The sequence below is a fragment of the Pleuronectes platessa genome, chromosome 4 (assembly GCF_947347685.1).
Source record: "Pleuronectes platessa chromosome 4, fPlePla1.1, whole genome shotgun sequence".
NCBI lineage: Eukaryota > Metazoa > Chordata > Actinopteri > Pleuronectiformes > Pleuronectidae > Pleuronectes > Pleuronectes platessa.
In genome coordinates, this window is record NC_070629.1 from 29,700,781 (window position 1) to 29,715,501 (window position 14,721).

The 14,721-nt window shown below is 44.4% G+C and overlaps 1 protein-coding gene across 1 annotated transcript in view; it reads left to right on the forward strand.

The window, feature by feature from the left end:
- smarca2 (SWI/SNF related, matrix associated, actin dependent regulator of chromatin, subfamily a, member 2) overlaps positions 1-4,707 on the forward strand; it is a 41,397-nt gene extending 36,690 nt beyond the window's left edge. The window contains exons 33-34 of the mRNA XM_053419937.1: positions 464-597; positions 4,344-4,707. Of these exons, the coding sequence (XP_053275912.1) occupies positions 464-597; positions 4,344-4,379 (170 nt within the window). The 3' untranslated portion in view covers positions 4,380-4,707. The remainder of the gene's footprint in view (positions 1-463; positions 598-4,343) is intronic.
- Positions 4,708-14,721: the final 10,014 nt, after the last annotated feature.

The following is a 14,721-nucleotide window of genomic DNA, read 5'->3' on the forward strand; positions in this document are numbered from 1 at the left end:
ACACAAACATGTGATCTCATTTATATTCTACACTGCAAACCATGTGAATCCAAGATGTTGCTTTCAAACTGCTCAGAGCGAAAGTTTAAATACAATAATATGATTTTTAAAATGCAGTTTGTAGCTTTAATGGTCAAATATTCAAACATAAACCATAAGTGGTTAGAGATTAAACTAGAACCAGATCAGAACCTTTAATATCAGACCCCCGAAATGTGTTTTTTCATCACGATCCATAAGTTATTCCTTGATGAATTCACGATGTTAAAGAAAGACAGAGGCTCATGAATGAGTTCTTCATGGATCTTCCACTGAAGTGAATCCTGTGAAGCCTTGTCTCCTTCTCGCCGGAGGCAGTCGACTCGTCCTCTGAGCTCAGGCGTGGGAGGAAACTCAAATGAGTGTAACTTATGTTTTTGTGACACACAAAGTTGTGATGTAAGACCCTGTTTGTTTCCTTCAGCCAAGTCGGTGCGGGTGAAGATCAAGCTGAGCAAGGAGGGGCGGAGCTACGACAAAGGCAAGAAGAGGCCGAGCAGGGGGAAGGCCAAGCCGGTGGTCAGCGACGACGACAGCGAGGACGACCAGGACGAGAACGTAGGTCACTCCACAGCTTTCTGCTCATCAGCATCTTCAGCTCAAACAGAACCTGGTCTTTACTCACAGAGAAACCACTGCAGAGGGGGGGGGGGGGGGGACTCCATCTGGAAGTGACACTATTATCAAGTCCTTTTATTATCCTCAGTAACCAGCAGAGAGTGAGGAGCAGCCGGCTGGAGGCTGGCTGGTCTCCACTCAGCCGTCCCCCTGCCAGCTCTCTAATCCTCTGCTTCACACCTCGGGTGTCGGGCGCAGCCGTGTAATCTGCTGCTAAATTGTTTCTCAGAAGAAAGAAAGCTGCAGCGGCTCAGGCCTTCAGAACGTTTAGTGTGAGGCCCAGAGTCTGGATTCAGGAGGAGGAGACGAGCAGGTCTGAACCAGAGCAAACATCAGCCCCTGATCCAGAACCAGTCGTTGATCTGATTCACAGATCACTATCAGTTGTTCTTTAGTCTCAACAGCACATCTCACAAAACAGCTGATTGTTATTTCTAGTTTAAGACATTTCTTTTTATTTTCTTACTCCTCTTTGAGTAACTTTCCTCTTTTCTTTATAATTATTCGGTATCTCTAAGCAAAGTGGTCCTTGTCCTTTCCTTTGTGGTGAACTGAAGTCTGAACATTCATCTCAGTCACAAGTTCCTTTTACTTCCTACTCGGAAATCATTATTTTATAATAACTTGTATTAATGATGTAGTTATCTATCTAAAGGGATCATTATTTTTACAAGGAACCGTGACTCAAGCATTGAAACTTCTCAGCCTTCGATTATGCTGCTGCTGCTTTAATGTCTCCGTGCAGAGAGCGGCATTATGGGTAATTGGTTGTTTTTGTTATTGTTAACCTAAGACCATCCTCGTTGTGTATTTACCTCGTTTCCGTCCTCGAGCGTCGGGTGTGGTTGTGAGTGAAGAAGTTGACAGCGGAGATGAGCTCCTGAAAAAAAAATCAGATTTCATGTTGTATTAAAAATCACCAGCGTCTGACGGCAGCAGAAACTTCCAGAGGGAAATCAGGAGCGACTCAAACTGAGCAGCAGTCAGTGGAAGCTCTGGACTTCCACCGACGTTGATCCAGTGTTTTCCAATTACACGTCTCAGAGCAGCAGCAGGATCAGCTCAGGCAGGACGGGTTCCTCCAGGTGCTGCAGCCTCAAGTCAATGAGCTCTGAGCTCTGAGGTGTTGGAGGAGTGAACGCTGAATAAAGAATAAAGCTGCTGTGAGACCAGAGAGCGAGTGGACGTGTGGACGAGGTTTCTAACACGTGACGTGAAACTGGACCAACACAAACATCTCAGGATGAAGAAGAGGAGCCGGACACGAAGAAGACGAAGACGTCCACTTGGAAACACAAGGAGATTCCAGATCTTCTGGTGATGAGGGCCGACTCCGGTGTGGACGAGCTGTAAACAACAACACTGATCTGTCCACAGCAGAGTTTATACAGCATGTCCCGCCTCCTGCTGCTCTACAGGCCCCGCCTCCTGCTGCTCTACAGGCTCCGCCTCCTGCTGCTCTACAGGCTCCTGCTCATGTTCCTGTTGTTTGAGTTATTCCAACGTGCATAAAACACAGATGATATCAGTCTCGTTAACCTGGACCTGAAGTCTACGTGGACCTGCTGCAGTTCTCAGGAGATGAGTCCCGACTCTGGACGGTTGATTCTGACTGTTGCTCTGTCGTGGTTGATCTGGAGTTTGATGAGGAACACGAGAGGAACACCCTGAGAACTGAGTCTGGATTTGAGTTTGTGTGACAGATGTAATCTCTGGCTGTGAGATGTGTGTTTGGATCAGACTTCAGATGGACTCTGTCCCCGTCGGGACGCAGCTGACGTCTGTCTTCAGGTCTCAGCCGGACGTGGTGTCCACACAGAGCAGAAGAATCAGTTTCTCCATGTGATCGTTGAACTGGAGGTTTGAAGCTTCAGCTGCTGACAGGCCACTCGGCGCTGGGAGGGAAAGTGGTTATTCTTTAAAACGCTTGTAATGATGAGTCAGAGAAACGAGGACAGATGAAACTGTTGCTGAACTTTCACCGACTGAGAGACGAGTGTCCTCTGACTCGCTCGCTGACGTCCAACTCTCGTCTCTGAAGACAGACGTGAGGACACAGCAGGTCAGTCAGTGACGGACACGTCTCCATGATGCTGTCGGGACGTGAGGAGGATTCTAACAAATCAGATCAAGTGTTTCAGGAGCAAATCACCAGCTTGACCTTTAATACAGGTTTGATTTTAACGTGTTCGCTTGATTCTCCCATTAAAGTCAACTGGTCTCCACTGGGAATCCAGTTTGTGATGTAATTAACCTTCTGGAAATGTTTTTCAGTTTTCAATCGATTTAAACAGGATCATGATCTAATTCCTCCTGCAGCCGGGAACAGGATGTGAGATTCTTCTCTTCTTTGTCTCTTCTTCTCTTTGTCTCTTCTCCTCTTCGCCTCTTTGTTTCTTCTTCTCTTCTCCTCTTCTTCTCTTCTTCTCTTCTCCTCCTGTCCTCTTTGTCTCTTCTCCTCTTCGCCTCTTTGTTTCTTCTTCTCTTCTCCTCTTCTTCTCTTTGTCTCCTTGTCTCCTCCTCTCTTCGTATCTTCGTCTTCTCTTTGTTTCTTTGTCTCTTCTTCTCTTCTTCTCTTCTTCTCTTCTTCTCTTCTCCTCCTGTCCTCTTTGTTTCTGTCCTCTTCTCCTCTTCTCCTCCTGTCCTCTTTGTCTCTTTGTCTCTTCTCCTCTTTGTTTATTCTCCTCTTCTCCTCTTCTCCTCTTTGTCTCTTTGTCTCTTCTCCTCTTCTCCTCTTCTTCTCTTCTCCTCTTTGTCTCTTCTCCTCTTCTCCTCTTCTTCTCTTCTCCTCTTTGTCTCTTCTCCTCTTCTCCTCTTTGTCTCTTCTCCTCTTCTTCTCTTCTCCTCTTTGTCTCTTCTCCTCCTCTTTGTCTCTTCTCCTCCTGTCCTCTTTGTTTATTCTCCTCTTCTCCTCTTCTCCTCTTTGTCTCTTCTCCTCTTCTCCTCTTTGTCTCTTTGTCTCTTCTCCTCTTCTCCTCTTCTTCTCTCTTCTCCTCTTCTTCTCTTCTCCTCTTCTCCTCCTGTCCTCTTTGTCTCTTTGTCTCTTCTCCTCTTTGTTTATTCTCCTCTTCTCCTCTTCTCCTCTTTGTCTCTTTGTCTCTTCTCCTCTTCTCCTCTTCTTCTCTTCTCCTCTTTGTCTCTTCTCCTCTTCTCCTCTTCTTCTCTTCTCCTCTTTGTCTCTTCTCCTCTTCTCCTCTTTGTCTCTTCTCCTCTTCTTCTCTTCTCCTCTTTGTCTCTTCTCCTCCTCTTTGTCTCTTCTCCTCCTGTCCTCTTTGTCTCTTCTCCTCTTCTCCTCTTTGTCTCTTTGTCTCTTCTCCTCTTCTCCTCTTCTTCTCTCTTCTCCTCTTCTTCTCTTCTCCTCTTCTTCTCTTCTACTTCTCACCACAGATTTCAAACTGATGCCTCTGGATGTTTTATTTTGAAAGGTCTTCATCTTTCCTCTGCTCCCCCCCCCCCCCCCTGTAAAGAGTCTGACTGGGCAGAGAGGGTTTGAGGAAAGGTCCCCGGCTTCACCTTCAAACCCTCGTCCCTCCTGAGATCCGTCTCCTTCCCCGGGGTTGATGTGTTCAGCTCTCGACCTGCGTGACCTTCATCACGCTGCTGCACCTCCTCCTCCTCCTCCTCCTCCTCCTCCTCCTCCTCCTCCTCCTCCTCCTCCTCACCCTCTGTTTCTCCTCTGTCCACAGGATCAGTCAGACAAGAGTAAGAGCGATGACGAGTGAGACGAGGACCTGAGGATGTTGTTTGAAGCACTTAAAGAAACAAAAGAACAATATCTTCCTTCGCTGTCCCTCTCGTGCAACTTCTCTTTTTTTATTTGACTCCATTTGTCTCTTTGTATTTTGTGACTCTGTCCCTTGTCCCACCAGCTTGGAAATGTATTACTATCAATAAGCTAAAGCAATACCGCTGATATTCCTGTTTTTAAGACAGTTTTTTAGTATATTTTTTAACTCGGCGCTTTGACTAAGATTTCAATTCTGTACGGAAAAATGAAAAAAAAAAAGAAAAGTTGTTATATGTATGCTTCACGCGCTTTTTGCTTTGTTTGTACTCGCTTGCTTTGCACTTTTAGAAGATTCAATCTTAAAATCCAAGTTTTAAAACACGTGTAATAACAAGATAAAGCTGTTTGTGAAGCCGAGGGCGTCGACCTGGAGACTCTGCTGATCGAGTCACAATCAAGTTTTTATCTGTTTCTGTTTTCACCTTGTGCCAAATTTAGAAACGTAGAGAAAAACGATGATAATCAGACGGAAGATTGTTTGATCGAAGCTGGAACTTAGAAACCGTTACTGAGCCGGAGAAACCAGTTCATCTTCAAAACTGAAGCTGTCAATCAACAGAGAAATAATCAGAGACTCAAAGACTCCAGCTTCTCACGTTAGAAGACGTCCTGTTTGTCTCATAAAACTTTAGGTCAAATATTTTAAAACGTCATTAAAGACAAAGTCTCCTCGGTACAAAGTTAATCATCTGATAAGTAGGAGGAGGTTTAATAAGCTCCGTTCACGACGGTACAGATCATTGATAAAGTTTTAACTATCGTAGCTTTAGAAGTTTAAACATCGTGTTTGAAAAACCAAAACAGAAAATCTGTCTGAAGATGATTTTTATATTTTATCGTTTCTTCATTCCAAGAGAAAGTTGCTCAACACGAGAAAAAGTCTCGGATCAAATCCAGACTTTTTACATGAGATGTGTATTTTTAACTTCAAGTGAATATTTAAGACTCTTTTTAAAACGACAGCGAGCGGCTCATGGAGTTCACGTTAGTCGCTGGTGACTGTTAATCTGTAATGAAATGATTTTAATCTGCTGAATCCAACAGCATGAGTTTTACAGTTAATCTGCAGATTCTTTCCTGGATTAATTCAGTTTATCGTTGGTGAATCAGATGAAATTCTGAATGAAAAGTGTGAGAAACAAAAACCTGGAGACGTTCACTTTGTCCTGATGAACGATGGAGAGAACATCTTCTAACATCTGAAGCTGGAACCTGAGAAACGATGAGAATATTTCTCTATTTTTGCTTAAACAAGAAACAACAATAACTTGTCCATCAACTATCAGATTAAAGTTGTGGATGATTCTCAGATCAATCGAGGCCATAAACGCCAAAATGCTTTTTAACATGTCTCATCAGGAACCTGTGACCTCACGTGACAGATCCTCGTCAGACGAGTCCTCACATTTCACCGGTTTCTCCCTCGATGTTTTCAAGCTGTTGTGAATCGGAGCAGAAGTTCTGAACTTTGTCGATTTTCTTGAACAGAAAAGTGTGTTTGTGTATTTTTTGTTTTTATTATTGAGAATCTTGCCACAGAGCGACGTCTGATCATCAGATTCTGAGTTTCCTGTAAGAGATTAAAACCCTGGATCCCGGCGCCAGGCGTCAGAGTTCCTGTTACATCACTTCCTGTTGGCAGCAGCAGGTTGTAAAGTGTCCGGCTGCTGCAGATGATTTAAAAAAACAAAAGAAAAACAGTGTTAAAGTTTAAAAAAGATCTGATTTGAGTGACTTTTGTTTTTCCTGGTATATTTCACAGTGTATTGATTTGTACCCTTGAGTTGACGTGCTTGTGTTTTCTCGGTTGTAGCATGATCTGCTTCTCGCCCTGTACATGCAGACAGTCTCACTTTGGTCCGTGTGCTCGCCGACTCTCTGTCGTGGGACTTGATCTTTGCTTTCTTTGCACAGTGTCTTTGTGGTTGTGTGGTCGAAGCCCGGGGCAAATAAAATCTCAACGATTTTCAGCACAAGAACAAAACACTCGTCTGTTTATTCATCGCTAGGAACCATTTTTATGAGCTGTCGGAGTTTGTGCTCGTGCGACAGGTTTCAGTATAAAAGCTTTTATCAAGTTAAAAGTTGTTTCTCAACTATATTTATGTTTATGACTTTATTCTTAAGTGTATTATACATATGAACAATTAGAATTCTGAATTTTGATTAGAGATAATTGTATTTACACTGAGACATTAGTGCTTTTACTAATTATAATAACGGGAAAACTTTTTAACAACATTTCTGTTTTATGATGTTTTTTACAAATCAAACAATCAGTTAATTCATTAAAAAATAGTTTTTCCCGTCAACTGCAATAATAAAATACTGCTCACAGATTAAAATGTATGATCCAACAATAATAATCATCGGGTCCATTTCTCTAAATAATTAAAACCTTAATGCAGAACAGGAGGTTTATTTTTACACTGAGGCTTTGGCACTTTGTACTTATGTAAAAGATAATGAAGTTTTATATATATATATATATATATATATTTATATATAACAGTAATGTTCTATATTAAAGTTCCTTTACAAGCAGAAATGAAAGCGCACAGGTTCGTACATGAGAAGAAAAACACTTTGTCCACAGCTGCAGAACCGTTCAGACACAGGAAGTCAGCTCTGAAAAGTCCTGATGATGTAACGAGTTCATAAAGTTCATTAATCATCTTTATATAAAAAGAGATGACGAGCGACACGTCAGGTTCTCCATGTTTTCAGGACGTTTTCCAGAGAAGCTGTTTGTGTTGTTGTTCCTCATTAACACTGAATTCTTTAAATGTCTGCTTGAAATATTAGTTTTTCTGTCGAATCAAACATTAACTGAACTTAACATGAATATTATCCTGAGACTTTATAAAAGTTTTTAACCTTCACCGCTCCTCATTTCTATTTAATTTAACTTAAATTCAATTTGATTTGTATTCTGCTAAATCACAGGAACCTTTTAATATTATAGAGAAACACAATGAGAGAGAGAGAGAGATTAAATAATGTCCTTCATCACAAATCTAAACACAACGTAACCAGTTTGTTGTGGAGCAGAGGACAGATTCTGTCTCACATGAAGCTGAGGGACATGAGACACGAGGGACAGATCGGTTCTGTCCAGCTCGTCCTCCAGTCCCCAGCAGGCCCACTGGTCCCATCATGGACACACCTGTCTCAACCTGCTGCCCTGAGGGGATCGTACTGTATTCAGTGAGTCACGGTGGTGTTGTTCCTGTTCAGACTCAGGAGGGCAGAAGACGGGCCGTCCCACCGTACAGCTGGCCGGACTCGAACACTCGGCAGCACATCAAAACAGATCCCCTTTGTGTCTCCTGTCATTTTGCACTAGGCCGATTCCCCTGAGGAGCGAGCGGCACCCGGCCCCGTTTCATCTGGCCTTTGAAGAGCCGGGCTGTTGGGACAGACCTGAGCCCAGGAAGGGACAAACCAAGTGGGCGTTAATCCCGGGCCGGAGCGCCAGAGATGTCAGCTGGAAGAAGTCAGGTGCCGGTGCGATTCCCTGAACCCCAAACGGATTCAGGGAATGTCCCCCTCCTCAGGACGTGAAAGGACCAGGTGCTGTCCATTGTGAGCGAGCCGCGGCGTTTTGTCTGGTGTCGGGAATCGAACGCTTTCAAGGCCGCGCACCGGCCCGGTCGGGGCTAACGCGTGCACAACTTAAAAGGAAGAGCGGGAAAAGGCTTTGTCTCACGTCGGATTCCCGGGTTCACTTTCAGTTTAACGCATGATCGAGGAAAAGGCGGATTCTTCTCTGGGGCCAGAAGCTCCGGGTCCGGGTCCAGTGGACGGAGACATCACACGAGGACGAGGGACACTGTCCTCTTTAGTCAGTGAAAAGACTCGAAGGCTGCGGGTCTGTAGTTTATCTGAGGACCTACAAGAAGACATGTCCAACTTGGTCCTCAGACTGAAGACTCACCTGGAAGTCTTCTTAATATTCAAGGTATCTGCCAAGTGTGTGCTCCACAGACAGACAGAGACACAGTCTTTATTCAACTGAAGGTTCAGGATCTTGCTCAAGAGCACTTGGGCATGAGGAGCCGGAGAGGAGCCGGGGGTTGAACCCAAACGTCTCATTAGTGGACAAGCCTCTTGACCACCGGAGCCACCTGAGTTCCTACATCACAGAATGTAGATTTTAAAAACATCTGAGTCCATATCTCTGTGTGTGTGTGTGTGTGTGTGTGTGTGTCTTTCACCTGAAGCGTCTCACACACTCATCGTGTCCGAACACATTCTCTTCATCACTGATTGTTGCTAATGAACCGTTTCTGTGTGACTCACTCAATAAATCACGTTTATCTTTATTGGACATTTAAGTGAGGCTGAAGGATGAAGGGGGACGTCTAAAACACACACACACACACACACTCAGACTCGCACACACACACAAACACACACTCAGACTCAAACACACACACACAAACCTTACGGTCATCAAACTTTTGGGGTTTCAGAGTAAAACCTGGTTGAATTTTGCAGTTTTCACAAATAATGCAGCTCAACGTTAGAGAGCATGAAGACAGAGACAGATCCTCCTGACTGCCCTCTAGTGGACGTATCGCTTAACACACATGCTAATGTAAAGCATGGAAGAACGTGGCCAGTGACGTTTTATTTTAGAACATAGAACAAGATGGTGAACCTCCCTTGTACGTTCGAAGGTCTTCAGCACGAGTACACAACCTCAGTTGTCATCACGTGTTTTGACCTCGTGATCTACGATACACAACGAGCAGGAGGCTACGACGAGGCTAACGATGAATCTGGCTCCTGCTCCTACGGCAGCTCGTCCGTTAGAAGAGAACGAGCCACATGTTGGTCGTTGGACGGTAAGTGAGGAGGTGTGTGAGGAGGTGTGTGAGGAGGTGAGTGAGGAGGTGTGTGAGGAGGCCTGTGAGGAGGTGAGTGAGGAGGTGGGTGAGGAGGCCTGTGAGGAGGTGAGTGAGGAGGTGTGTGAGGAGGCCTGTAAGGAGGAGTGTAAGGAGGAGTGTGAGGAGGTGAGTGAGGAGGTGAGTGAGGAGGCCTGTGAGGAGGCTCCTGCTCCCTGAACTAAGCCTCAGTCCACAGGAGACGAGCAGGTGGAGGTCACCAGGAGGTCAAGTGAGACAGAAGAAGAACCATCGAGCTTCTCTTTCACTTCACCTTCAATCAGATGTTCTAACACCAGAGCGTCAACATGTCCTCCTCCTCCTCCTCGTGATGAAGAGTGAACAATGTCAGTGGACTCCAGGTGTCCGGATGTCCTCACCCTGTGTGTGTGCTCCGCACCAGTGTCACTCAGGTCTCACCTTACTGGGAGCACTGGGTTCAAAGCCAGGGAAGATAAGAAGGAGTGGCGTGTGGCCAGCGTTCGACTCATCTCCTAATTCCAGCGTTTGACTGTGATGTGCTCCGGAGGAATTCCCCGTGTGAGCGAGCAGCGGGATTAGAACCGGTGGGCGCAGCAGGTGGTGGTCGGTCAACAGAGCGGGGGGGGGGGGGGGGGGGGGAGGCGTGTTGGCTCAGCCATGATAACACGTCCTCCTCTGCAGCTGCAGCATCTGGGCTTTGATCTCACGGAGCTGCTGGTTCTTTCTCCTTTGATTTCACTTTCACAGAGCGGCCGCAGAGGAGGAGCGAGTTCAAAGACATTTCAGACATGGAGGTGAAACGAGTGATGAGTGATGCTTGACCTCCTGTCACCGCGCTGAGTGATTCATGGCTCTTATAATAATATCTTCTTATGACCATGAGCCTGTAGTTTTATTATAGTGTGTGTAAAAAAAGAAACTGTGTTCACCATTAAACTTAAATGTGAAGATAATGAGCCAGCGTGCAGGTTCGATTCCCGCTGAGTCGGTGACGCAGGGCGCTGATGGAGGAGACGTGTGCAGCAGGATTAGTTTGAAATGAGTCATCAGATTTCACGGTCCATGTGATGAGTCATCAGCTGATCTAGATTTTCTTCTATAGAGCTGTGATCTCTGTGTAGAACTGTATCACACAGATCGACCCGATGGAACCGAACCATCTCTATTTCTCCTTGTTTCACCTCAAACCACTGATGTGAGGAACGTTTCTCCCACATCGACTTCAAATTATAGGATTTTACTCGTTTACTAATAATTAAAAATGTTCTTTTACATATTAAATATTTAGATTTTACAGTTTTTTTCATCTTAATCTTATAGTTGAGGCATAAATACAGATTTTCTTCTGAGGCTTCATCACCTCAGGTCTGAGAGAGACGTCACCTCTGATGATGCAACTCGATCACATCCACAGATCTAATCAACACTATTAGATTATACTTTTTACATCTTATTAAACATAGAATATTCTACTGTAAAGTACCTTGAACGCTCAGAGGATCAAACTCTCACTGAACTTTCTGTTCTCTGCGGCTACTTTGAATTTCAGAAGTCGAACAAGGTGAATTTAATACATTTGAATATGGAAAATTATGCAGAACCTGTCTGAACTGATCACAGAATCCAAACGTCTTCTCAGAGGATTCATCATCACGACAAACAGCACAACATGGATTCTACTGAACAACGAGGCAATTACCTGCTACGCTTGTGAATTTCATATCCGGACGGATTGATATCAATAAAACAATTTCACACATTTTACATCACAGCAGTTTTTTCCCCACATTTCTTCCCTCGACTTTGTTTCCCTGTGTCACTTTCATTTGTTCTGCCGTCAATTCATAATGATCCAATTCTTCTTCTTCTCAAAATAACACAACAGATCTGTAACTAGGGGTTTTCTCTGTTGCTGCATTGTAGAGCTGTGAGCATCTCTCTAACACACACACACACACACACACACACACACACACACACACAGACACACACACCCATCTGTCATAGATTGGAGATATCTCGGTGTTGCCAATTGTGGGCTGTCATAACATTCATAAAGATTTTATAGTCCTCTTTAGGCAACCTGACATCTGCATAGCACCGGCCCCATCTGTGTACTTGTCATTTGGGTTTCACACACACACACTTGTCTACCACAAACACACACTCTCACACACACACACACACACAGACACACACACCGATGGAATCTGATTCTGAGGTAAACAAAGCCATTTGTCAGCTCCTGGGCTTGAAGATTCATTGTTGACCAAATAATTTCAAATTAAATTGTGACAGTCAAACATTTCTAATATCGAGAGAACAAACGATCAAACTCAGCAGATTGAAGACCAGTTGTTGGACGTGATCGATCAAAGTAACACAACAGCAGAGTAACACAACACGTTATAGTGGTTCCTCTGCAGAGTCATCACACACTGAGCTTCACACAGCTTCACATGAATCTACTCTTATGATGCTAAAAGGTAAATTGTCCTTCCTGAGTTTGATCCCTGAGTCCAGCCACTGCAGTGTGACTCGAGGCCACTTCCTGCGGCTGTTCCGTTCAACTCACCTCCCCCCCCAGGAAACAGCCTTGGACGTGTCACTCACTCTCTTTAATAGCAAACTCCAAAGTTCTGAGTATCATCTTCTCCACGGTGAGTTAGTTCATCTCCCTTCCCGGCTCCTCTGCTTCCTCTTCATCGCTGCATCCAGATCAGCTGCTGCTCGTCTTCCAGCAGCTCTTCATCACCAGCGTGTGATGGACAACTGTGCACGAGAGGGGGGGGGGGTCAAAGTTCAAATCCAATCACAACAAGGAGTTGCACATCTCAGCAGCCGGTCTGAAAAAGCTGTGATGTGTAAAAAATCATTTCTGTTTTTACACTTCAGGACTCGTACGACATCGATTCTGAACAGATTGAAATAAAAACCCCAAAAAACACACAATCCAGGTTTTGTTGTTTTCTTTCAAGGCAAAAAGTTGAAGTTTGTCACAATTCAAAGGATTCGACTGAAAACTCACGGGAGCGAATGTAAAAAGCTATTTTGTCGACTTGATGGATTTGAAATGAGGTTTTTTGCTGCAGCTCTTAAAATCATATTTTTTGAAAGACGAACAGAACAGAAAAGTTTTGAAGCTGCATTTTGTGATTTGTGGCAACGAGAGGAAGAAAAGTTTCCAAAGCAAAATAACAAACGTTTTCTGAGATACTGCAGGAAGCTGTGACAGATCCCTACGATCGCCCCCTGGTGGCTGGCTGCAGTAAAGTCCGTCTCCTCCGTGATAGCAAATTGGACATGAACAATTTTTTCTCTGGTTTCTGTTATTGTAGTTTGTCCTAATTTTTTTTTAAGTTTCTCTTTTTTCTTTTTTTCTGGTAAGTATAAGTAATTAAAGAATACCATCCTGGTGAACCCTGACCTGTGATTGGTCGAGTCTGTTTCTCCAGTTGATTGTTACCCCCTGAAAATAATGACATGTCTAGGGCAGGCTTTTTATTATTAGGGGTATTTGTAATATATGACTTTATTCCTCCAGCTACTGTGTGAATCCTCTGGAGAAGAGAATCGGACAAACACTTGAGAAATGAATGCAAAGAGAAGCCGTCTCTGACACTTACATTATGAATACCACTTGTTTTATATCTGAGTGTCTCTATACAAACAACGTAGGTAGAATATATTGTGAGTCTCTCGTTCCCTTCAGGATCAGACACGCTGTATATTTATGTTAATGTGACTCACGCTGCAGAAACAAAAGGATTTGAAGTCACAGTGTTCTCACAGTGAAGTGTTGCTTCCATCCTGTCGGCCATTTCAATTAGATCGAAAAGCAGTGACTTGTTTTAATGAGACAAACTGATCTGAATTATGACATCACATCTCTTCTCCTCTCCTCACAGCATGTGACAGGCAGCAGAACCAAATATCAGACCTATGATAAGACCTGTTATTCTCAAATAACAAATCTGAAAGGATGGGACGGCGTTTGAATAATCGACACTGAGCTTTAGTTAAATTGTAAAACAGAAATAAGGTTTTTGATGATTAGAACGATAACTGTCACTGCTTTTATCATATTTACTATTTTGTCCCCTGCTAAATATGATAAGTCAAATTCTTACTAGTTGTGAGACAAAAGGTTATTGCAGTCAGAACGTAATTATAAATGTTCTTTCTCATGATTGCAGTAAATAATAAAACATTATAATTGCAGTTGTTGAGCGGAGCAGGAATAACGAGGAGAGATCGTTATTATGTCTCCAGGACGGATTCAGTGAGGAGCAGCTTCAGGATCAGTTTGACGTCCACAAGAGGAGCTGATGTGCAGAAGCTCCCTCGAGAGAAACGCTCCTGATTCTGAAGGAAATAAACGACGTGAAGCTGGGATCCTCGGGGTCGACTCACAGATTCAGAACCAGTATACCCAGTCAGCGCTCTAATTACCACGGTGGTGAGAGGATGTTGTTTGGCATCATGTGTGCAAATAAGAGACGGGATCGGTTTCCTCGTCTTCTTCCTCATCAAACACGAACCTGCTGGCACACAAACATCTCCCTCCTCCCCCCCCCCCCCCCCCAGAGACCTGCTGCTGCCGGTGATCCTCTGTGTTTACACTTTTACACAGAATTAATGGGACCAACTAACGACTTAATTAGCAGTTGTTGTTCCCAGCAGATGGTTTTCTGAACTGAAGATGTTTATTGTTGTTTACCTGGTGCTACTGAAATGTGAGGGGCGTGTTTGTTGTGGAGAGAATTCACTTGCTCCTCTTCTCAAGATGAAAACCTGACGTCTGGAGAAAACCAGAGATTTGGTGGGGATTTGATTTCTGGATGTGAGAACCGACGGTGACGTGCTCCTGCTCTCTCCTGCACGACTCACATTCAGGGTGAAGGAGGCACAGCTGGCTGTTCCTGTCATTATTGTAAAACTGTCACTGCTGACAGGCCGGCGTCAATGCACGGCTCAGGAAGAGAAATAGAGAAACATGCAGAATTCAAAAGAAATGGATGAATTATAATGTTTCTTTGTTGAAGTGAGAGACGAGTGCGTGGCGACAGTTTGTGGACGTGGACGCTGTCGTGAAGAAGGTGAAACTCAAGCTTCACTAGAGGCAGAAAGACGCTCGACTGGAGGACTGGTCTGCTCAGACTGAGTTCCCACAGAGACACTGGTCCATGTGCTGGTTCTGGATCCTCAGAGGACTGGTCTGCTCAGACTGAGTTCCCACAGAGACACTGGTCCATGTGCAGGTTCTGGATCCTCAGAGGAGGACTGGTCTGCTCAGACTGAGTTCCCACAGAGACACTGGTCCATGTGCTGGTTCTGGATCCTCAGAAGAGGACTGGTCTGCTGGTTCTGGATCCTCAGAGGAGGACTGGTCTGCTCAGACTGAGT